General features: G+C 43.1%; 1 protein-coding gene across 2 annotated transcripts in view; it reads right to left on the reverse strand.

Moving 5' to 3' along the window:
* ccne2 (cyclin E2) overlaps positions 1-2,713 on the reverse strand; it is a 45,071-nt gene extending 42,358 nt beyond the window's left edge. For both annotated transcript variants that reach the window (XM_043688037.2, XM_043688042.2), the window contains exons 1-2: positions 2,637-2,713; positions 1,607-1,802 (exon numbers count right to left, since the gene is read on the reverse strand). In XM_043688037.2, coding sequence (XP_043543972.2) covers positions 1,607-1,611 — 5 coding nt within the window. In that variant the 5' untranslated portion in view covers positions 1,612-1,802; positions 2,637-2,713. The remainder of the gene's footprint in view (positions 1-1,606; positions 1,803-2,636) is intronic.
* Positions 2,714-25,497: the final 22,784 nt, after the last annotated feature.

The raw sequence follows: 25,497 nt of genomic DNA on the forward strand, positions 1-25,497 counted from the left end.
GGTTTCCTCCCACAGTCCAAAGATGTGCAGGTCAGGTGAATTGGCCATGCTAAATTCTCCGTAGTGTTAGGTAAGGGGTAAATGTAGGGGTTTGGGTAGGTTGTGCTTCGGCAGGTCGGTGTGGACTTGTTGGGCCGAAGGGCCTGTTTCTACACTGTAAGTAATCTAATCTAATATAATTGTTTGATCCAGGAATGGTTGCATCAAATTAGAAATATAGTCCTATATGAGTAAATGTAACCCCTCTAACCAAGAAGGGACAGAGGTAGAAAATGATAGGCCAGTTAGTTAGATGCCTGCCTTGGAGAAAGTGGTTAAGTTAGATCATTAAAGAGGTTACAGCTTGGCACTTATAAAAACTCAAGATAATCTGGAAGAGTCAGCGTGGTTTGGAAAAGAGAAATCATGTTTAATCAATTTATTTTAGTTATTTCAAAAAGTAATATCCCCCTTCCAACTCCATTTTGATTTAGCCACCTTCATTATCTATGGTGGCCTGCACTGCCTTTAACAATTGACATGTTAATTAACCAGTTGGTGATTTCCTGTGGTGATGAATACTTGAAAAACACCTTTGACAATTTGGTGGTGAGAAAAAGCCATTCGGTTGCGTGCGTAAATGCTTCTTTATACAAGGAAGGAAGGAAAGAAAGTATGAAAGAGTAATATGTGCAGTGGATATAGGTGAGTCAGTAGACGTACTATACTTGGACTTTCAAAATGTATGTGACAACCTGTTACGTGAAAGATTATTGCACAAAGTATGACTCGTGATATACAGGGTAACATTTTGGATGATTGGCTGTCTGGGAGAAAATAAAAAACATGCATTAATCAGCTATTTTGTGATTGACAGGATATGACACAGGAGTCTGTGCTGGAGCCTCAATTTTTAACAATTTATATTGATAAAGGAGATAAAGGGAGTAAAGGCATGGTAGATAAATTTGTAGATAACACAAACATAGAAGGAAAAATTTAATTATTGAAGTATTTAAGGTCCTGTATGGTTTTGGCAAGACAGATGTAGAAAGATTGTTTTATCTTGAGGAGGCGTCCAGAACTAGGGGTCACTGTTTAAAAATTATGGGTCATCCTTTTAGGACAGAGATGAGGAGATTTTCGTGCTCTCAGAGAGTTGTGTGACTTTAAAGTTCCCCACTTCAGAAGGTGGTGGAGGTGGGATCATTAAACATTTTTAAGGCAGAGGTAGAGAGATTCTTGTTAGGTAACGGAATTAAAGGTTATCAGGATTTGGTGGAAACATGGTGTTCAAAACACAATCGGATCAGCCATACTCTTATTGAATGGTGAAGTAGACTTGAGAGGTCAAATAGCCTGTTTGTACTTCTAATTCTAATTCATCTTCCAATCTGGACATGGGATCTGTTAATCCACTTTCCTTGTGGTATGCTGCCATGTTATTTTAATGTGATGATTATATTTTTCAACAAAAGCACAGTAATCTTATATAACTATGTATAATCAATAAGCATTTATTCAAAAATCTATGAAAGATTTCTAAGCATTTTCAATTCATTTAAAACTTACCTGAAATAAATGCACAGCAGTATATTTCACATATTTTTCATGGTCTTTGACTCACCTCATAAATTCTCATAATTCACATTTTTCTATTGGAGATTATTTGTGGTGCTGGACAGGTTTCTTACTGTGATGAGCAAAACTTGAAACACAAGGCAGAGATGATGGCCCAGACTAATCATAATCCAGAGATCCAGGTAATGTTCTAGAGATGCAAATCAGAAATTGCTGCAGAACCTTAACCGGTCAGGCAGCATCTGTGGAGAGAAAGCAGAGTTAATGTTTTGTGCCTGGCGATCCTTCTTCAGAGCTCGGAAAAGGTGGAAAACTGCTGAAGATGGGGTGATTGGTGAGGCAGAGATGGAGTCCAGAGAGAAAGAGCGAAATCAATAGTTAGGCAAAGGGCTGAGCAGTAAGCCAGGGAGTATGAAAGCCAATGATAGGAATCATAAATTGGTGCAAGTGGGTTGGCAGTGCTGAAAGCAGCCATGACATGACAATGCGTGAGTGTGGAGGAATGTAAAGGACATAGAAGGTGGTGTTCACCTTCTAAAATTATTGAACTCAGTGTTGAATTCTGAAGGTTGTATGGTCCCCAAGTAGAAAATGAGATGCTGTTCTTTCCGTTTGCAATGAGTCTTGCTGGAGCACTGCAGCAGGCCTGCGACAGAGATATTGTCCAGGGCACACAGTGGTGTGTTGAAGTGGCAGGCAAGAGGAAGCTCAAGATTGTTTTTGCAGACCGAAAGTAGGTATTCCCACCAGACACACATTCCCAGACACATATTCCCTTCCTGGCCCTTGTCAGCATTTCACAGGGATTGTTTCCTCTGGGATACCCTGGTCCATTCCTCTGCCATCCCCAACACCTCCCCACATTGTCCACAACACCTTCCTGTGCAATCACAGAAGATGCAACTCCTGTCCATTTACTTCTTTCCTCCTCACCAAGGCCCCAAACATGCTTTACAGCTGAAACCATACTTTACTGCACCTCACTCAATCTGGTCTACTACGTTTGCTGCTCACAATGAGGTCTGCTGTACACTAGGAAGCATAGAGTAGGTGACCACTTTGAAGAAATTGTGTACCTTACTTATTCTGGCCTACATATGAATCCAGATCCATAGCAACGTGGCTCTCTTTTTATTTTGTACTGAACAGTTACTAGGCTTCAGTCAGAACTAAGAACATACAAACTCATCATTTTCTGCAACTCAGCAAGGAGTGTTTTATTCCTAAATTGTGCACTCTGTAAAAGCTCAAGTAAAGCTGAATAAACTAGTGAATTCTGGCTGATGACTCACCTATGTCACATGACTCATCTCTTAAAGGGACACAGTGTCAGCATAACATACAGCAACTATGAACCATAACAAATTTCCCTCTGAAATGCCCCAGCAAGTTAATAATCACAAGTCTCAAAAAATAAATGAAACTGGACTAACTATTTGTTTTAGACCTAGGCACCTGAAATGACAATGACAGAACAGCCCTGTTAATTCTGCAAAATCCTGGGCTAGTGATAACACTGGGAGAGCTGTCTCACTGACAAATCAAGCAACAGCCTGACCATAGGTATATGTATGGAATGACACCTGACAGACAATTTCTCAGACACTATCATCACCATTCCTGATTATATCCTGTCCCAGCCACAGGTGGCGCACAGGAGGAGGGAGTTGCACAAGGAGTTCTCCATATTGAGTCAGGACACTCTAAAGTCTCATGGCACCAGTCAATGATAGGCAAGGAAACCCCATGTTGAACATCATTTAGAGGTAGCACTGAGGGTGGCAAGAGCACATAACGTACTCTGGGTGTGACTTTATTATCCGCCACCAAGAGTGGATCCAGCAGCAGCACTAGTGATCAAGCTAGTCATTTCCTAAAGGATATAGCTGCTGGCCTGGGACTGTGTCAGGTAGTGATGGAATCAACAAGAGGGAATGTAATACTTGACCACACTCTCACTAATCTATCCAGGACAGTACTAGTATGGGCGGCATGGTGGCTCAGTGGTTAGCACTGTTGCCTCACAGCACCAGGGTCCCAGGTTTGATTCCAACCTCGGGTGACTGTCTGTGTGGAGTTTGCACATTCTTCCCGTGTCTGCGTGGGTTTCCTCCGGGCGCTCCGGTTTTCTCCCACGATCCAAAGATGTGCAGGTTAGGTGAATTGGCTGTGCTTAAATTGTCAATTAGGTGCATTAGTCAGAGGGAAAAAGTGGTTGGATGGGTTAGTCTCTGGAGGGTCGGTGTGGACCTGTTGGGCCGAAGGGCCTGTTTCCACACTGTAGGGAATAGACAATAGACAATAGACAATAGGTGCAGGAATAGGCCATTCAGCCCTTCGAGCCTGCACCGCCATTCAATATAATCATGGCTGATCATTCCTAATCAGTATCCTGTTCCTGCCTTATCTCCATAATCCTTGATTCCAATATCTTTGAGAGCTCTATCCAACTCCTTCTTAAATGAATCCAGAGAGTGGGCCTCCACTGCCCCCCTGTGGCAGAGCATTCCACACAGCCACCACTCTCTGGGTGAAGAAGTTTCTCCTGAGCTCTGTCCTAAATGGTCTACCCCGTATTTTTAAGCTGTGTCCTCTGGTTTGGCACTCACCCATCAGTGGAAATATGTTTCCTACTGCCAGAGTGTCCAATCCTTTCATAATCTTATACGTCTCAATCATATCCCCTCTCAATCTTCGAAACTCAAGGGTATACAAGCCCAGTCGCTTCAGTCTTTCAGTGTACGGTAATCCTGCCATTCCAGGAATTGACCTCGTGAACCTACGCTCACTCCCTCAATAGCCAGAATGTCTTTTCTCAAATTTGGAGACCAGAACTGCACACAGTACTCCAGGTGTGGTCTCACCAGGGCCCTGGACAGCTGCAGAAGCACCTCTTTGTTTCTAATCTCAATTCCTCTTGTTATGAAGGCCAGCATGCTATTAGCCTTCTTCACTACCTGCTGTACCTGCATGCTTACCTTCATTGACTGGTGTACAAGAACACCCAGATCTCTCTGTACTGCCCCTTTACATAAATTGATTCCATTGAGGTAGTAGTCTGCCTTCCTGTTATTGCTACCAAAGTGGATAACCATACATTTATCCACATTAAACTGCATCTGCCATGCATCTGCCCACTTACCTAACTTGTCCAGGTCACCCTGTAATCTCCTAACATCCTCATCACTTTTCACCCTGCCACCCAGCTTTGTATCATCAGCAAATTTGCTAATGTTATTGCTGATACCATCTTCTATATCATTAACATATATTGTAAAAAGCTGTGGCCCCAGCACGGATCCCTGCGGTACCCCACTGGTCACTGCCTGCCATTCCGAAATGGAGCCGTTTATCACTACCCTTTGTTTCCTATTAGCCAACCAATTTTCAATCCAATCTAGTACTTTGCCCCCAATACCATGCACCCTAATTTTACTCACTAACCTCCTGTGTGGGACTTTATCAAAAGCTTTCTGAAAGTCCAGGTACACTACATCTACTGGATTTCCCTCATCCAACTTCATAGTTACATCCTCAAAAAATTCAAGAAGATTATTCAGCATGATTTCCCCTTCATAAATCCATGCTGACTCTGTCCTATCCTGTTACTACTATCCAGATGTGCAGTAATTTCATCCTTTATAATAGACTCCAGCATCTTTCCCACCACTGAGGTCAGACTAACTGGTCTATAATTACCTGCTTTCTCTCGCCCACCTTTCTTAAAAAGTGGTATAACATTAGCCACCCTCCAATCCTCAGGAACCGACCCCGAATCTATTGAACTCTGGAAAATAATCACCAACGCATCCACGATTTCCCGAGCCACCTCCTTCAGTACCCTGGGATGCAGACCATCAGGCCCCGGAGACTTATCGACCTTCAGACCTAACAGCTTCTCCAACACCACATCCTGGCAAATATAAGTTCCCTTAAGTTCAGGTCCTTCAGCCACTGTTACTTCGGGGAGATTGCTTGTGTCTTCCCCAGTGAACACAGATCTGAAGTACCCATTTAATTCCTCTGCCATTTCTTTGTTCCTAGTAATATATTCCCCTGTTTCTGTCTTCAAGGGCCCAATTTTTGTCCTAACCATTTTTTTGCCTTGCACATACCTAAAAAAGCTTTTACTATCCTCCTTAATATTCTTGGCCAGTTTACCTTTGTACCTCATTTTTCCTCTGCGTATTTCCTTCTTAGTAATCCTCTGTTGCTCTTTAAAAGCTTCCCAGTCCTCAGTTTTCCCACTTATCTTAGCTATGTTATACTTTTTCTCTTTTAACTTTATATGTTTCTTTACTTCCCTCGTCAGCCACGGCCGCCCATGCCTCCTCCTGGGATCTTTCTTCCTTTTAGGAATGAACTGATCCTGCAACTTCTGCATTATACACAAAAATATCCACCATTGTTCCTCCACGGTCATCCCTGCTAAGGTATTGCACCATTGAACTTTGGCCAGCTCCTCCCTCATAGCTCCATAATTCCCTTTATTCAACAGAAGTACTGTCACCTCCGACTGTACCCTCTCCCTCTCAAATTGCAGATTGAAGCTTATTGTATTATGGTCACTACTTCCCAATGGCTCCTTCACTTCGAGGTCTCTGACCAATTCTGGATCATTACACAAAACCAGATTCAGAATTGCCTTCTCCCTGGTCGGCTCCAGCACCAGCTGCTCTAAGAATCCATCTCTGAGGCACTCCACAAAGTCTCTTTCTTGTGGCCCAATACCATCCTGATTCTCCCAGTCTACCTGCATGTTAAAATCCCCCATAACAACTGTAGTGACATTTTTGCGACAGGCCAATTTCAGCTCCTGATTTAACTTGCATCCGACATCCAGACTACTGTTTGGGGGCCTGTAGATGACTCCCAAGAGGGTCTTTTTACCCTCTAATCTAATCAGTAAGAGTAACCACTGAGAGTACCTTACATCATGATGTGTGGAACAATCACTGTGCTCAATGAGATAAACTTTGAAACAGAACTAGTAAATCAAGACTGGATATCCATGAGGCAGTGTCGGCCATCAACAGCAGCAGAATTGCACTCTACACTATGTGTAATCTCATGGCCCAGCATATCCCCACTCTACCATTACCATCAAGCCAGGGGATCAACTTCGTTTCAATGGAGAGAGCAGGAGGACATGCCAGTAGCTGCACCAGGCATACCTAAAATGAAGTGTGACCTGATGAAGCCACCAATAGGACTACACACATGCCTAAAAGCATAAACAGCAAGTGATAGACAGAGCTAAGCCATGCCACAATGAATGGTTCAGACCTAATCTCTGCAGTCCTGCCATATCAAGTCATGAATGATGTGGATAGTTAAACAGTGCACTGGAGCAAAAGGCTGCATCCTCAATGATGGGGGAGCCCAGCACAGTAAAGCTGAAGCAGTCACAGAAATCATTAGCCAGAACTGCTGAGAGGTTGATCTACCTCAGCATCCTCCAGATGTCCTCAGTATTACAGATGCCAGTCTTCAGTCAATTCAATTCTCTTACATGATATCAAAAATCAGTTGGTTGTGCTGGATACTGCAAAGGCTATCAAACACTAGTTCACATAGGAAGATGGTTGTGATTGTTGGAGGTCAGTTATCTCAACTGCACGACATTTCTGCAGGAAAGTGCTGGATGTGTTGAAACGGTTAAAGCTGGATAAATCCCCAGGACCTGATCAGGTGTACCCAAGAACTCTGTGGGAAGCCAGAGAAGTGATTGCTGGACCTCTTGCTGAGATATTTGTATCATCGATAGTCACAGATGAGGTGCCGGAAGACTGGAGGTTGGCAAACGTGGTGCCATTGTTTAAGAAGAGCGGTAAAGAGAAGCCAGGGAACTATAGACCAGTGAGCCTGACCTCAGTGGTGGGCAAGTTGTTGGAGGGAATCCTGAGGGACAGGCTGTACATGTATTTGGAAAGGCAAGGACTGATTAGGGATAGTCAACATGGCTTTGTGCATGGGAAATCATGTCTCACAAACTTGGTTGAGTTTTTTGAAGAAGTGACAAAGAGGATTGATAAGGGTAGAGCAGTAGATGTGATCTACATGAACTTCAGTAAGGCGTTCGACAAGGTTCCCCATTGGAGACTGATTAGCAAGGTTAGATCTCATGGAATGCAGGGAGATCTAGCCATTTGGATACAGAACTGGCTCAAAGGTAGAAGACAGAGGGTGGTGGTGGAGGGTTGTTTTTCAGACTGGAGGCCTGTGACCAGTGGAGTGCCACAAGGATCGGTGCTGGGTCCTCTACTTTTTGTCATTAACATAAATGATTTGGATGTGAGCATAAGAGGTACAGTTAGTAAGTTTGCAGATGACACCAAAATTGGAGGTGTAGTGGACTGCGAAGAGGGTTACCTCAAATTACAACAGGATCTTGACTAGATGGGACAATGTGCTGAGAAGTGGCAGATGGAGTTTAATTCAGATAAATGCGAGGTGCCTCATTTTGGGAAAGCAAATCTTAGCAGACTTATACACTTAATGGTAAGGTCCTAGGGAGTGTTGCTGAACTAAGAGACCTTGGAGTGCAGGTTCATAGCTCCTTGAAAGTGGAGTCGCAGGTAGATAGGATAGTGAAGAAGGCGTTTGGTATGCTTTCCTTTATTAGTCAGAGTATTGAGTACAGGAGTTGGGAGGTCATGTTGCGGCTGTACAGGACTTTGGTTAGACCACTGTTAGAATATTGCATGCAATTCTGGTCTCCTTCCTATCAGAAAGATGTTGTGAAGCTTGAAAGGGTTCAGAAAAGATTTACAAGGATGTTGCCAGGGTTGGAGGATTTGAGCTATAGGAAGAGGCTGAACAGGCTGGGGCTGTTTTCCCTTGAGCGTCAGAGGCTGAGGGGTGACCTTATAGAGGTTTACAAAATTATGAGGGGCATGGATAGGATAAATAGGCAAAGCCTTTTCCCTGGGGTGGGGGAGTCCAGAACTAGAGGGCATAGGTTTAAGGTGAGAGGGGAAAGATATAAAAGAGACCTAAGGGGCAACTTTTCCACGCAGAAGATGGTGCATGTATGGAATGAGCTCCAGAGGAAGTGGTGGAGGCTGGTACAATTACAACATTTAAGAGGCATTTGGATGGGTATATGGAAGGGTTTGGAGGGATATGGGCCGGGTGCTGGCAGATGGGACTAGATTGGGTTGGGATATCTGGTCGGCATGGATGGGTTGGACCGAGTGGTCTGTTTCCATGCTGTACATCTCTATGACTCTATGACTCTCATCTCCTAAGCGAAACCATTTTTAGCTGCTTCATCAATGACCTTCCCTCCATCACAAGGTCAGAAGTGGGGATGTTAGCTGATGATTGCACAACATTGAGCACTGTTCACACTTTCTCAAATACTATGCAGTCCATGTCCAAATGCAGCAAGACCTGGACTATATCCAAGTTTGTGTTAAAAAGTGCCAAATAACGATTGCCCTACACAAATGACAGGCAATGGTCATGTAGAAAGAACAAGAAACAAGCTAACTGTTGTTCCTCCATAATCAATGGCATTACCAGCATAGACTTATGCACCATCAATGTTCAAGGAGATTACCATTGAACAGAAATTGAATTGGATACTAAATACAAGATCTATAAGAGCAGGTCAGAGTCTAAGACTACTATGGTGAGTAACTCACCTCCTCACTCCCCAGAGCCCATCCATTATCTAGAAGGCACAAATCAGGAATGTGATGGAATACTCCCCAGTTGGATGCAGCTCCAAGAACACTTGAGAAGCTTGACACCATCCAGGACAAAGCAGCCCACTTGATCTGTACCACATCCACAATTGTGCACTTCCTCCAGCATCAATGGTTAGTAGCAGCAGTGTGCACCATCTATAAGATGCATTCCAGAAATTCACCAAATTTCCTTAGTCAACACCTTCCAATCCCACTTCCATCTAGCAGGACAAGGAAAGCAGATACTTGGGAACACTACTACCTGCAAATTTCTTTCCGAGCCATTCACCATACTGACTTGAAAATATATCACCAGTCCTTTAGTGTTGATAAGTCAAAATCCTACAACTGCCTCCCTAACAGCATTGATGGTTTACTTGGAGCACATGAACTGCAGCAGATCAAGAGGATAGTTCACCATCAATTTCCCAACGGCAACTGGAGAAGAGGAATACATTTTGGCACAGGCAGCAGTATTTGGCACTTCTGGGATCTTCCAGGATTTCTGCACCCAGCTGTGCACCAGAATAATTGCTGCCAGCTATGAATAGAACTTTATAGCACACATAGTGAGAGGGAAATGAAAAAGAACAGCTTCTGAGGGCATAGAGTCAGCACGGGTGACATTTCAATGCAAATAGAAGCTCACATTCATACGTGTATGACAACTTTATGTTATTACCTGTCTGATCTGCTGCCATCATAACTGTAGCTCCAAGAATTTAGGCTACCAGTCCTTCTCACCACAACATCTTAGAACCCTACCTCAGGGTTACTACTATATCTCTAATACTCAGAGTGGCATAATATCCTGTCAATGTTGAGGACTAATTGTGACCCATCTTCCTGACTGATTTGGAAGGACATCCCCATTTGATGAGTGACCAGTCCCCTCATTGACCTCTGCTCAGGTCCCAACTGACTTATTACTAATGCCCCATTTCATTGCACTGGATCTGTGGACTTACCATGGTTCACTTCTTGGACTATAATGATCCTGAACTCCTGACCCTGATTGCCCCAAGGCCCTGACAGACCGTACCCAAAATCCTGGATTGAACAATCCTCTTGACTTATTGTGCTGGTCCCCCTTTTAGATGACAATTCCCCCTTTGACTTCACTAGAGATTATGCCATTTAGGCTTTCAGAGTTGGGCCATTTGGTTGAAGCACATGTGTTAGCAATGTAAGCTGCTGGCATATGTTGTAGTAATGATATTGACCAATGTAATGTATGATGCCATACAGCAACATGTCTGTCTCCTTTACTGATCACTGCTGGCAAACATGACAGGCTGCCTGTCTTTGGGACAGTGCAAAGAGGCAAACGACAGAAGTACCTGTATGTTACAATGAGATAGCAATATGCAAAATAGCATTCAAGGTGGTACAAGGTAAATGAACCGTAAAAGAACAAGCAAAGAGCCCTGAGATGCACTGTGCTGTAGCCCTTGAGGAGGGTACTTGTTCCTGCTGACAAAGCAGCCTGGCAATATCATTGCAATGAACCAGCCAGGGTAGTGTTGAAGTGGAGAACTGTATTCTAAATGAGTTAGAGATGTGCCATGAGGATGTGGTAAGTCTGACATTTATCTATTGCCAACCTCTGTTGAAAGCATGCAAGCTATCATTGCCCATGGAGTATGCCCTGAAATGTTGGGGAACTGCTGGTCAAGAAGAGCAAGCTGGAGCTGCCAGTTACCCCTGTCTGACTTTCATGCTGGAAATTGTCAGAAGTTAGTTCCTCTCCACCAGGTTGGCGAATTGCAAACTGCAGACAGTTGAAGCAAGAATAAGAACATAAGAATGAGGAGCAGGCGCAGGCAAATCAGCCCCTCGAGCCTGCGTCACTGCTTAATACAATCACAACCAATCTTATTTTTACTTTGCTGACCGCTCTCTTTAACTCTTCAACCCATTTGTAATACAAACATCTGTCTATCTCCTCCTTAAATTTACTCAGCATCCTGGCATCCACTGCACCCGATAGTAGTTAATGCCACAGATTCAGAACTCTTTGAGAGAAGTAACTCTTCCTCATCTCTGTCTTAAATAAAGATGCTAATACATGCAAATAGGCCTCTTACCAGTGAGATTTTTATCTCATTATTCAAATCTCGGATAAAAAGTTAGACAACGTTTTGTCAACACGGAGAATCTAATTTTTCTGACCTTGCTGTATTATCGGATCAGGCTCACCTTGCCCCTGTCATTCAGGGGTTGAGAAAGTTCAGCCGATTGTCTCAAATCCAATATAATTCTTCTTCAGAACTGGACATTAAGCGAAACGTTTATAGGTTTTCAGCAGAACAAGATCAGCTGGAGAATGATTTTTACCAACACTCAGGTTCACTTCATAGATTCTAATCAAATCTGAACATATGCAAACATGTGCTTGTTTAACCCTTTAGCATTTATGCAAACATTAAATAGCCCATTGTTCCATTTTTGCTTTGACCCTAGTGTGTTTAATTTTTTAAAATATAATTTTCTAATTATTTTCCCAAAATTTTGTAACATGAATTTGCCATATGAAAATTAGAATGTGAGGGATCTAGAGTGTTCATTGCCAATGTTTTATTTTATTGAGTTCTGGGTCATAGTAAATTCCTAGCCTTTGTTTTAATGCAAGAAATCATGAGGATGTGGAAATACTTTGTCATAAGCAGAAATCAGTGTTAAAGCAATGTTAACATTCCAAAACATACTGGATAGTAATGTATGAAATAGGAAAATGAGGATATTCAACCCATTCAAACTTGCTCTACCTTTCAATGCTATCAAAATCTTCACCCTAAGACTTTCATCTTCCTCCTTGGAATTGAAGTTCACTTTGCTATCATCTATAATTTACAGACCAGGGGAGATCTTTCAACTTATTTGTCTGTGTTCACACCTTTGCTCACAAAGTTCAGAACTGATCTCAAAATCCTGTGCTGTCCTCATATCTTGGTATTCTTGTATATTGAAATACATATTTCAGCTTCTCTTTTAAACATTGTATCTCAACCCTGTGACAGAGCATTTAACAACCTTCTATTTAAAGATATTTCTCCCACTGGGCTAATGCACTGATTACTTCTCACCTTCCGCTTCTCTTACACATTGTTTTTCACAGTGTCTGAAGTGAAATGGGATGGGGAAGGTACAGAAATTCCCTTTACTTTATGGAGCAAAGATAGCTTTGATTCAGTTTGGACTGATGTGCCATCTTTTCAGTAAGATTTTGGTTATTAGATTAGATTCCCTACAGTGTGGATTGGGACAGGCCCTTCGGCCCAACCAGTCCACACCGACCCTCTGAAGAGTAACCCACCCAGACCCATTTCCTCTCTGACTAATGCACCTAACACTATGGGCAATTTGGACTGTGGGAGGAAACCGGAGCACCCGGAGGAAACCCACGCAGACGTGGGGAGAATGTGCAAACTCCACACAGACAGTCGCCCAAGGCTAGAATCAAACCTGGGACCCTGGTGCTGCAAGGCAGCAGTGCTAACCACTGAGCCACTGTGCTGCTTGGATCTTGGAGAAGTTGTTGTGACCACGTTTACAAATGTCCCCCTTATGCCTCTGGACACAAGTAAATAAGCAGCACAAGACAGATGTACATAGAGGTGAAAGTGGATTTTTACAAATTAATGAAAATAAAAGAAAATGACTTTACATTCAGGACTGTACACTAACAAAATCTTTACTTAATAAATAAGGACATAAGAAATAGGAGGAGCTGAAAGCCATATGATCACTGAGCTAGGGACACAAGTTCGATTCCAGCCTTGGGTGACTGTCTGTGTGGAGCTTGCATATTCTTCCCGTGTCTGCGTGGGGTTCCTCCGGGTGCTCTAGTTTCCTTCCACAATCCAAAGATGTGTAGGCCAGGTGAATTGGCCATGCTGAATTGCCCGTAGTGTAGGTCATTAATCAGGGGTAAATATAGAGTAGAGGAATGGGTCTGGGTGGGTTACTCTTCAGAGGGTCAGTGTGGACTTGTTGGGACAAAGGGCCTGTTTCCACACTGTAGAAATTCTAACACTTATACTCCAGTTTCATTTCATAAAAGCTAAACATTTAATTTACTTATCTAATCATTTGTTGTACCTGTATGTTAGCTTTCTACGATTCATGTCTCAAGCAGAGGTCCAGCTGAATATCAATATATAATTTTGTAACACCTCACATCATGTTCCATCTGCTATGTTCTTGTCCACTCACTTAATCTGTTTATATTCATTTGCAGCTTTTTCAGAGGGGAAATAAATAGGAAAATAGAACTGTTTAAAATTGGAACCAAGAGGAACGTGAATTTAATTAGCTCTTTCTTTACCAATATGATGCCTGAATTGTAGTGTGATTGTACAGAGCGGTGGTTAGATTTCCCTGACTGAGTGCTACATTCCACAATATAAAAATGCAGCCACCTCAAATGTTTCCAGCAGTCTGTGTTTACTGCATATGCTTGCAATTTGTTCCCGAAGTCAAGGATTTGCACTGAAAGGAAATATCTCGTTTAATATTTAACCCCATTGTATGTTTATGTAACTAATAATTTTGGAGGGTAGTGAAGAAATGAGCAAGTACATAACATGAAATTTCCTTCAGAGAAGAGTAATATATTTTGAGATGGAGAAAATGACGAATTCTGATACCCACACGTGAGGATATCAAGGACTTGGAGAGCTTGAAGAGAATTATCAGAATTTTACCAGAGATTGAAGACTTCATGTTATGTGGAGAGACCAGAGAAGCTGGTAGTGTTTTTCCTTGAGCAAAGAAGATTAAAGGGGGGGGGGGGATCTAAGATGGTGGCGATCTGAGAAGATCACACTGCAGAGTTTCGCATCGCAGCAGGAGCAGGATGGTCCTTTAACCCGCTCAACCCAGGTCATCAGGATTTCTTGGGGCATTGGAAAGATTGTGGAGCCCCAAGAAACATTTAAAAATTGACTTACCTGTATTTTTAGCTGTCCAGAAATGCCTAAAAAGGGAGGAGGAGCATCCGAGGCCGGGTCTGCAGCTCAGCCTGCAGCAGCCTCGGAGCTAATTACTCTCCAGGACCCGGTGAACCAGGTCTCGAAATCCCGCGAGTTGCTGGGGAAACAGATTGAAGAGAAGCTGGCTCCAGTCTCTCTAATGCTGCAGAAGCATGAGCAGCAGTTGGGAGACCTGGAGAAGAGGACAGATAAGGTGGAACACAGGGTCACAGTGGTGGAAGCTGTTGCCAGTTCATTTAAGGATGAGATCCAAGCCCTGAAGACGCAGGTTCGTAATTTGCGTGACCAAGTGGATGATCTTGAAAACAGGGGCAGGAGAAAAAACATTTGGATCATCGGTCTGCCTGAGGGTAAGGAAGGTGAGCGGCCTGCGGAATTTGTTGAAGATTGGCTTCTGAAATTCCTTGACTTGGAGACTGGCATGAGAGGATTGAAGATAGAGAGGGCTCACCGGGTCGCAGTGCGTAGGTCGGTTCTGGGTCAAAGCCCTCGTCCTTTCCTGGTGCGGTTCCATCATTACCGGGATAAGGAGAGAATCATGGAGGCTTCCAGACTCCAGGGGAAGGATCCAAAGGCCCTAATTTATGTGGGGTTTAAGATCATGTTTTTTCAGGACTTTTCAGTGGCAGTGATCCAGAAACGAAAATCATATGATGGTGTCAAGAGAAGATCGAAGGAGCTTGGGATTCAGTACTCCCTGAGATATCCGGCAGTGCTTGGGATCACCTTAGATGGATCCATGCATCTCTTTGTCACATCGGAGAAGGCAAGAGACTTTGTGGACAAACTAACCTAATTTAAACAATTGTAGTATGTATAAATATCATTGCTCGGGTATGCATTTATCATTCTGTAAAAGAAATGGAGGAAATCCGGTTGGAGCTTTGTTTTTCCCCTTTTTTTCCTCTATTGATAATAATTTGGTTCAAACTATGTCTGGCGGTGGTTAAGATGTACATTTTAAATTTCTAAGTTAGGACAGACCAAAGGATGGGTGGGGTATTTATTCCCTTTTTTTTAATAAAAGAATGTTTTTTTATTCATATTGATATTCTATTCTTTTTAGCTTGTGCTTGTGATGCGGCTCTAACTGGGAGAAGTGAAGGTGGTTGAGATGGTTAGATGCCTATTTATGGGCAGTTCGGAATGGGTAGTTGCCCCCTCCGGGGAGTGGGTGAGTTCCCCTACTCAGCGCGATTGGCGCTTTGTATGTTCGTTTGTTTTCTGGTTTTTGCTGTTTTTTATTTTTAATAATTTTGTATGTTTGTTAAATGTAGTGGTTTTAGTTTATGTAGTTTTTATATTTGGTGGACCATGCGACACTAAGACTTAGCAATTTGTGGTTCGGGTTCCTCCTCTCTGGAATTTAAATATAATTGCAGAAGATTATGGCTAATGATTTGATTAAATGGTGTACCTGGAATATCAGGGGAAGTCACTCACCAATTAAGTGGAAGAAGGTACTCTTGAGTCTTAGAAAGGAGAAGGTGGATATTGCTTTATTACAGGAGACACATTTGGATGACAAGGAGCATCTGAAATTACAGCAGATTGGCTTTGACCGAGTTTATTTTTCATCATTTAATACCAGAAATAGGGTAGTCGCTATATTGGTTAGGAAAAATCTCTCATTTAAATCGTTGGAATGTGTTAAAGACACATACGGGAGGTTTGTAATTCTTAAAGCCTTGATAAATGGGGAAGAATATGGCATTTTAAATGTTTATTGTCCCCCAGCTCATCCTCTTAAATTCTTGGTAGATACTTTTTCTAAACTGATAAGTCTCAAGTCTCGGCACATCATTAGAGGGGGAGATTTTAACTGCCTCATGGACCCCACAGTAGACAGGTTGCCTAAAGGTCCCTTGATACCCTCTGCACAAACTAAACAGTGATTGGGTTTGTGTGGGGAATTATAGTTGGTGCATGTCTGGAGGTGTCTCCACCCTACAGGTAGGGATTTCACATTTTTCTCCAATCCGCATAGATGTCACATGAGGATTGATTTTTTTCTGACCCCAGCGGTAACTCTGGATCTGGTGACATCCTGTACGATTGGTAATATTGCCATCTCTGATCATGCTCCAGTGTACCGCATGGTTAAGATTGAGGATTTTACAGTGGATTCAAGATACTGGCGAATGGACCCCTTTATTCTCATGGACAATAAGTTTGTGGAGTATTTCTCTAGGGAATTTCGCACATTCCTAGACATCAACATAGGCTCGGTTGATAGCTCATCTGTTCTCTGGGAAACTGCCAAAGCTTATGCCAGAGGGTTAGTTATTTCATATTCCACCAGTAGGAAGGGGCAGAAGGGTGAGCAGCAATGTCTCCTTGAAGCATGGTTGAAGGCAGCCGAGAAGGCCTATTTTGACAGACCCTCGTTGGTCAAACTGCAGAGGATTACAGCACTGCGGTCTACACTAAATTCCGTGCTCACACAGACGGCAAAGAAGGAGCTGGCTTTTGCAAAGCAAAGGTTATACGAGCTTGGTGACAAGCCAGGCAAATACTTAGCATACCTTGCCAGAAAGAGAAGTGCCCCACAAACCATTACACCGATTAGGGAAGGGTCTGGGAACCTAACATGTGATTCTAAAAAGATTAATGTGGCGTTCCAGAGATTCTACTCTAAGTTATATCAGTCTGAGAAATGTGAGGAGGGGCAGATCAAAATGGAATCTTTTTTTAGAGATCTGAAGCTCCCGGGTGTGACTCCCGAACAACAATCCTTTCACAATATCCCATTATCAGAGCAAGAAGTGCAGGAAGCTGTGAGGCAGCTTCAGAGTTGAAAGGCGCCTGGTCCTGACGGACTTCCCAATGAATTCTATAAGGAATTTATAAGTATACTGTCAGGCCCGCTGCTGACTTTGTTTAATGATTCATACAGTCATGATTGTCTCCCACCATCTCTGAGAGAGGCCAATATTTCACTTATCCTTAAAAAAGGGAAGGATTCGGAAGACTGTGCTTCGTATAGGCCCATCTCGCTCTTAAATGTGGACTTTAAGATCCTCTCTAAGGCTCTCGCATTAAGGCTGGAGACTGTGTTACCCTTTATTATTAAAGAGGATCAGACGGGCTTCATAAAGAGTCGCAGATCCTCCAATAATGTTAGGAGGCTGCTTAACGTAATTCAAGCATGCCAACAGCAGTCAACACAGGGATTGGTGATTTCTTTAGATGCAGAGAAGGCATTTGACCGAGTTGAGTGGCCGTACCTTTTCTATACTCTAGACCGGTTTGGTCTGGGCAAAGTTTTCATAAGATGGGTAAAGGTTCTCTACAGTGTACCTCTCGTGGTGGTCATTACCAACGGGGAACGATCAAGCAATTTTAATATTTCTAGGGGCAGCCGGCAGGGCTGTCCCCTTTCACCATTACTTTTTACATTGGTGATTGAACCATTGGTGGAAGCCATTCGTGGAGATCTCAATATATCAGCTCCAGAAGTGGGGTCAAAATTACATAAGATCTCGCTGTATGCAGACGATGTTCTAATTTTCTTGACAAATCCAGCAGTTTCAGTGCCTTGCCTGATACAATGCATTCATGCGTTTGGCGCTTTTTCAGGGTATAAGATTAATTTTGCTAAATCAGAGGCTATGCCTATGGGTGAGAAGGAAGTGAGGACTGCAGATGCTGGAGATCAGAGCTGAAAATGTGTTGCTGGAAAAGCGCAGCAGGTCAGGCAGCATCCAAGGAACAGGATTCCTGAAGAAGGGCTTATGCCCGAAACGTCGATTCTCCTGTTCCTTGGATGCTGCCTGACCTGCTGTGCTTTTCCAGCAACACATTTTCAGCAATGCCTATGGGTGGTCTTGCGAAAGAGTTGGCTCTTGAGAGTAACTATAGATTCCCATTTAGGTGGTCAAAGGGGTTTTTGTGTATTTAGGCATATTCATTACTCCAGTTCTGGATTGGCTGTTCAAAGCCAATTTTACTCAAGTTGAAGTGTTGAGCCATGGGGTGGTTGGGTTGGTTGGTCCGGGTGTCCCAGAGGTGTTCTCTGAAACGTTCCACAAGTAGGCGGCCTGTCTCCCCAATATAGATGAGGCCACATCGGGTGCAGCGGATACAGTAAATGATGTGTGTGGAGGTGCAGGTGAATTTGTGTCAGATATGGAAGGATCCCTTGGGGCCTTGGAGGGAAGTAAGGGGGGAGGTATGGGCGCAAGTTTTGCATTTCTTGCGGTTGCAGGGGAAGGTGCCGGGAGTGGAGGTTGGGTTGGTGGGGGATGTGGACCTGACGAGGGAGTCACGGAGGGAGTGGTCTTTTTGGAACGCTGAAACTCCCCCTCCCACTCCACCAAGGACATGCAGGTCCTTGGACTCCTCCATCGCCAGACCATAGCAACACGACGGCTAGAGGAACAGCGCCTCATCTTCCGTCTAGGAACTCTCCAACCACAAGGGATGAACTCAGACTTCTCCAGTTTCCTCATTTCCCCTCCCCCCACCTTGTCTCAGTCCCAACCCTTGAACTCAGCACCACCTTCCTAACCTGCAATTTTCTTCCTGACCTCTCCGCCCCCACCCCCACTCCAGCCTATCACCCTCACCTTAACCTCCTTCCACCTATCGCATTTCCAACGTCCCTCCCCCAAGTTCCTCCTCCCTACCTTTTATCTTAGCTTGTTTGGCACACTTTCCTCATTCCTGAAGAAGGGCTCATGCCCGAAACGTCGATTCTCCTGCTCCTTGGATGCTGCCTGACCTGCTGTGCTTTTCCAGCAACACATTTTCAGCTCTGATCTCCAGCATCTGCAGTCCTCACATTCTCCTAGTATATCTTGCATGGGTGATTTATTTGAGGGAGATATAATGATGTCCTTCGATCAGTTAGTACGGAAGTACGAGTTACCTAAGAGAGACCTCTTTCGTTTTTTTCAAGTTAGGGATTTTATTCAAAAAAAGACCACACTTTTGACTGATCCCTAAAAATCTGACATAGAAAGAGGGGTACTAAGGGCTAAGAGTACACTCTCTGTCAGTACTTTATATCATCAAATGGGGGGTGCCACCTCAGATGAGTCTGATCAACTCTGCAAGATGTGGGAGAGAGAGCTGGGTGTTGAAGTTTCTTCAGAGGCATGGGAGGATATTTGGGAGAATGCAAGGAAGATATCAATTTGCAATAGGACCCATGCTTTACAGTTGAAGATTCTCCACAGGGTCCACTTCGCCCCAGACCATTTGTCAAAATTTAAACCAGGGGTATCTTCAGCTTGTCCCAAATGCAAGGTCTTTGGCGGGTACTCTTACCCATTGTCTTTGGTCTTGTGACAGGCTTCAAACATATTGGAGCGCTGTGGTGGGTGCAATGGAGAGGATTTTAGATGTAGGGGTGGAGAAGGACCCTATTTCTCTCCTTTTAGGCCTACCCATTGTATTTCCTGCAGACGCGCATATGAAAAAACTTTTCAATATTCTTACATTCTTTGCAAGGAAGAATATCTTGCTAGGTTGGCTATCCGAAGAAGGGCTCATGCCCGAAACGTCGATTCTCCTGCTCCTTGGATGCTGCCTGACCTGCTGCGTTTTTCCAGCAACACATTTTCAGCTCTGATCTCCAGCATCTGCAGTCCTCACTTTCTCCTATCCAAAAAATCCCCAGGCCTGTCGGGTTGGCGGAAGATTGTTATGGAGCATATTCCCCTGGATTTTCTCACAAATATGGTACACCACAAAACTGAGAATTTTTACAAGACATGGCAACCCTATTTGAAATACCTGGACACAGATTTATCTGCCACACTAACACGGGCTTTTATATAGCCGTAACGATTGTGTTTCACTAGTCCAATATCCAGGGAGGAGGAACTGTGAATGTATGAGTATTTTGTTTGGCTGGGCTGAGTTATTACTATTTATTTGTTTATTGTTAGGTATTTATTTATTTAGTGGAACAGCTAGTTTATGTTTTTTTTAAATTTTATACTTCTCTATATATGTTTATACATTCGGATAGGAGGGTGGGTTGGGGAATTTTTTTTATTATTTGGGTTTAGTTTTGTACTATTTTTGTACTGTTTTGAATTGCATTGTTTTGTATTTGTTGTAATATTAAAAATCTATTTTTTCTTAATAAAAACATATATAAAAAAAGATTAAAGGGAAATTAAATGGAGATGTTTAAAATTATGAAGTGTTAAAATTAAACAAGAGGAAACCATCAGCAGGTGAGCTTATAACAAGATAAGACAGATTTAAGGAACTTTGCAAAAAAACTAAAGGAGAAATGAGGAGAATTTTTTTTAGCAGTGACTTGTGCTCTGGAAGAGCTGATTTAACAGTGACTTTCAAACAGAAACTAGCTTTTATTTTGGAAAAAAACAAAATTACATGGTAATGGGGAAAGAGTAGGAGAATGAGAATAGTTTGTTATCACTTTCGAAGATACACATAAGTCTATGTCCCCGCATGCTCCATTGCAGCAACATCCTAAACCCTTTGCCCATGCAAGTCAGAGAAGCAAACAACTTGTCTCACTACATCTGCTCTCAGTCCAACTCACACACCATTGCAATCCTTTAATCCTTTACCTGGGAACTCGGGAACACATCTAACTTGCATGCTTCTGCCAGGTTGCTTTGCATGCAGGAAACACATGTATCTCATGTATCTATATGGGACACATCTTATGGATCTTAGCCTGCTTTCTTAGAACTCCCATACTTTGATTTACTTGGAGTCAGCCAGTCTTGATTGCTTGTGTTGCTTTAGCACAGATGGAGAGGAAAACACTTTGTCACAAAAGGGGTGGCCATAAATAGACAAAGACTAGACATGCTGCTGTACAGCACCAGGCTATGTCAACGTCACACCCAGAAATGTGCTGCTGTAGTCACCCGGGCCATCTTCCAGTTTATATGGAAGTCAAAGATGGACCGGGTCCAAAGGGACTCGCTGTAAAAAGATCTGGGCAATGGGGGAAAAAATACACCCAATGCCACCCTCACCCTGATGGCCACCTTTGTGTGTGGCTGCATCAAGCTGTGCGTGGATCCCTGGTACGCAAACACCAAGTGTCACTACGTACTGAGGTTCTACCTGTCCCTGGTGTTGCGAAGGATGGGCCTGGCCTCGCTACCACGGAACACTCCGAGTAGTTGGACCGTTCCGTATCACCTGTCCTTCGTGGAGAAGTTTATGAAGAAAAACACCTTTGACCACAAGTCCATCAGGAAATGGTCAGCACGTAGTGTCCTTGAAACCCTTCAGGAAAAGGAGAGGGCGGATCCTATCGAGCGGTTCCCTGAGCAGACTGTCAAAGCCATTTGGCAGAATGCCTCATCGCCAGAACTTTCCAACAAGCATCAAGACATGGCTTGGCTGGTGGTGAGAAGGGCTCACTTAATAGTTATATAAAGAGAATTAACAGAAATAGGGGAGCCTAAAGGTCATGCGTGGGTAGAGAGAAAACAACAAAAAAGGGAACGTGAAAGATAGGTGAAGCCTGGAACTCACTCAGACTGAAACCAAAATGGAACCTTGCCATTTTGGCTCAAAAATCAAGCCCCCAATAACTGCACAAAATGGCTGATACAATGTGTCAAGTAAGCAGAGTTCTTTGGTAATTGGGTAGGACGGAGTAAATTTTTTGAACTCTGAGCTCCTTCTATGGGCAATTTCAATAATTCTGCCTCTACTGAATTAGTAATGCTATACACAATTGCTGTCAATTTGCACTTCACCCAGCAGGTCATTCATTGTCCAAGTATCATGGCCTGAAGCAACCATAGTGTGCATTAATTATATCTTTGTCATATTAGTTAAACAAATGCAATCAGACAAAGGGTCACTTGAGCTTTTCATACCAGAAACATATTGCATAGCTAGAACTGGATCACAACACTTAACAGCTGTTACATTCAAATTAAACTAAGTATATAAGGACATGGTCTGTATTGGTTTTTCTTTGCTTTTTTTTCTTTTCTTGATTGCTGGCAGAATTCTATTTGTACAGTGTGACATGAAAAATTTAGTTGCACAACATATATTTGGGTAAGGTGTCATTTTTCAAATCTCCTTAGAGGGACATGACAATGGCTTCCTCTAGAAGTCTCCATGCCACACTACACGAGAGTATGAGGATTCTTTTTATTGAATGTGAGGACTCAGGAGTTCCTACAGTTACATTGCATTATCTTTCTGAACTTCTTCACGAATTATATAGTCACACACCTAACATGGGCATTGCTGTGGCTGGGTTTCGTACGGCCTTGCTTCAACTGCAAAGACAGCACAGAAGGAGTCAATAAATACAAGTTCGCCAGCAACCTCCAGTGGTTGCTGCACATCCTCCACGGAAGCACCAGGTGGGTATCCCCCAGGAAGGCAGAAAAGATTAGTAAGACAGTGTAAATGCCGAGTAAGGATGTCCCAGGCCATCTTCACTGATGCGTGTCATCTGCAGGACTTGCACTCAGAAGGGAATATTGAAATTAGAAATTAGGCCACTCGGCCTTTTGAGCCTGCTTCACCATTCAATTTGATCATGGCTGACCTTCCAACTCAGTAACCTGTTTCTGCTTTCTGCACACACCCTTTGATCTCTTTATCTCCAAGAACTATGTCTCACTCCTTCTTATAAAGATTCAATGTTATGGCCTCAACTGTGGCAGAGAATTCCACAGGTTTACCTCTCTGGGTAAAGATATTTCTTCTCAGCTGAGTCCTAAATGGCTTACCCAAATTCTGAGATGCTGGTTCCATACACCCCATCATCAGCAACACCCTTCCTGTATATGCCCTGACTGGTCCTGTTAGAGTTTTATGGGTTTCTTTGATGCCCCCTCATTCTTCTAAACTCCAGTAAATACAGTCCTAACTGATTCAGTGTCTCTTTTCTATACACCAGACCTGCCATCCCAGAAATCAATCTGGCAAATGTTCACTGCACTCCCTCTACAGCCAGAACATCCTTCTTCAGAAAAGGACACTAATAATGTTTGCTGTCTCCCTGAGGAAAAGGGGTACCCGCAGTGAGGTCTAAGTTCCTTGTCCTCTTCTGGCCTGGGCCTTGATCCAGAACAATGATGGATGGAGTGTAGGTCTTTGAGCATATTAGAGAGATGCTGAGTGTGCTGAATCTAAGTGTCCATGGAAACTGATAAACTTTCCATAGAGTCAGCCAGATGTATCCACACTGGAACATAATATAGACTGTTAATGAATGCTCTATCCTTGTAAACAGCTTACTGATTGCCTCTGAGGAACCCACTTGCTAATCCTAACTGTGCATTTTGTTAAAGTAATTAATGTCATTAATAGGATCTTTTTTGGCCTGGATTTCAGCAGGTGCCCGGTGTCTGTCTACTCTCTCAGTGCCAGAGACCTGGAGTGTTTCTTCCTCCACCAGCTGTGGAGATGTTGCAGTGATGTGCTCATCAAACTGTGTTCTTGAATCTAATCTAGATATGGAGCCCAATGAAATGAAAGTCTCTGAGCTGGTGGAGGATGCATCGTCTGAGGGTTCAGTGGCTTCCTCCTTAGAGGTGGAGCTAAAGCTGGAGCCAAGGATCTCCAGCACTGACCTCTTTTGGGTGGAGGGTCTCTGGATATGGTAGTGCCAGCATAAGAGAAGAAAAGGAATGAAAACTTGTGTAGATAAAGAATGAGGTAGCATTGGTGTTAATGGGAAGACAACACTGCACAGCAGAATGGTATTTAATGGGATAGTTTGCCATTGAAGTCTCGCTGTCACCACAAACTGTTGCGCTCTTCTCTGGCCAAATGAGGCATTTTCTCAAAAAGAATGAAGATCCTGATATCTGCTAATTCCCTACAATTGGTATTATCCTTCTCAGCCTGCTTGTTGGCCAATTTTTCCAGTAATAAGACACAGGGGGGGACTAATCCCATCTGGGTGCAGAGTCCCAAGGTGGAAGATGAGGCGTTTTTCCTCCAGGCATCGGGTGGCTAGAGTTTGGTAATGGAGAAGGCCCAGGACCTGCATGTCCTTGGTGGTGTGGGAGAACAAGTTGAAGTGTTCAGCCTCGGGATGGTGGGGTTCTTTGGTGAGGGTGTCCCGTGGATGTTCAAGTTGAGATGATGCGTGCAATAGTGAGAGCTGTAGTCCATGAGCCTTGGTAAGAGGCGTGTGTAGTGGCAAAGGTAGACTGAGTGTTGGCAGAGAAGATAGCGGCACTTTCCCTCGTCGTGTATAGATGACCATTCATGTTTCATTACATTACATCACAATACATCATTCCTATTGTACAGCTTTGCATTCTGTTTAATTCAAGACACAGGACTGATCTGGGCCATTGTGTCAATATCTAACGTAAGTGTTTCTAGTGTAAATTACAAGTTAGCAATTGCGGGGGGAGTTCTGGCCAATTTGCATTTCACTACCCAGAAATATTGAAAGTATTTTCAGGAGATGTCACATCATACTGATAATGTCACTGGACTGGGTTCCAGAAACGCAGGCTAATGTTCTAGCGACACATGGGTTCATGGTAGATGTTGAATTTCAAAATCTGAAATTAAAATGTAGCATAATGGTGACTGTTTAACCACTGTTCATCATTGTAAAAACTGATTTGGTTCATTGATGCCCTTTATGTAAGGAAATCTGCTGCCCTCACCAAGGCTGGCTACATGTGACTCCAAATCCGCACCAGCAGGTTGACTCTTAATTGTCCTCTGAATTGGTCTAGCTCTCCATTTCCAGAGCATTCAGACATTGACAAGAATTGCTGACCTAGCCAGCAACATTCACATCCCAAGATTTTTTTTTTAAATTAACACCCTTGACTAATTTCAGCTAACTGAGCAACATTGAACTTTTCTGGTCACTGACTGAAATCATTGACCTGCCCATTGACAAACTCCTTGAGCAAGAACCTGCTCATAGAGATTTTAAAATTCTGTTATCTCACTTTTTAGATTAGAATCAATCTAAACGTCATGGCATACACAGAGAACACAGGGGGCTAATACCTTCAACATATTGTCTAGCTAACATCAATTGTTACAGCTAACCTGAGAATGTAACTTTTAAAAAAAGGGTTTTGTGATTTATACATGAAAGAAGTGAAACTATCATGGTATTTGAACAGATGAAAGATTTAGCAGACAATCAAGGTATTTTTCAATGTATAATTTCAGTTACATCACACTGTAAATTTTTGCTATAAATTCTGTGCCTTAGAATTGTGTCCTCCACTATCACCTGATGAAGGAGTGGCGCTCCGAAAGCTAGTGTGCTTCCAAATAAGCCTGGTAAACAAATA

The sequence above is a fragment of the Chiloscyllium plagiosum genome, unplaced genomic scaffold (assembly GCF_037043375.1).
Source record: "Chiloscyllium plagiosum isolate Xiang-an unplaced genomic scaffold, Cpla_swu_hap1 HiC_scaffold_4, whole genome shotgun sequence".
NCBI lineage: Eukaryota > Metazoa > Chordata > Chondrichthyes > Orectolobiformes > Hemiscylliidae > Chiloscyllium > Chiloscyllium plagiosum.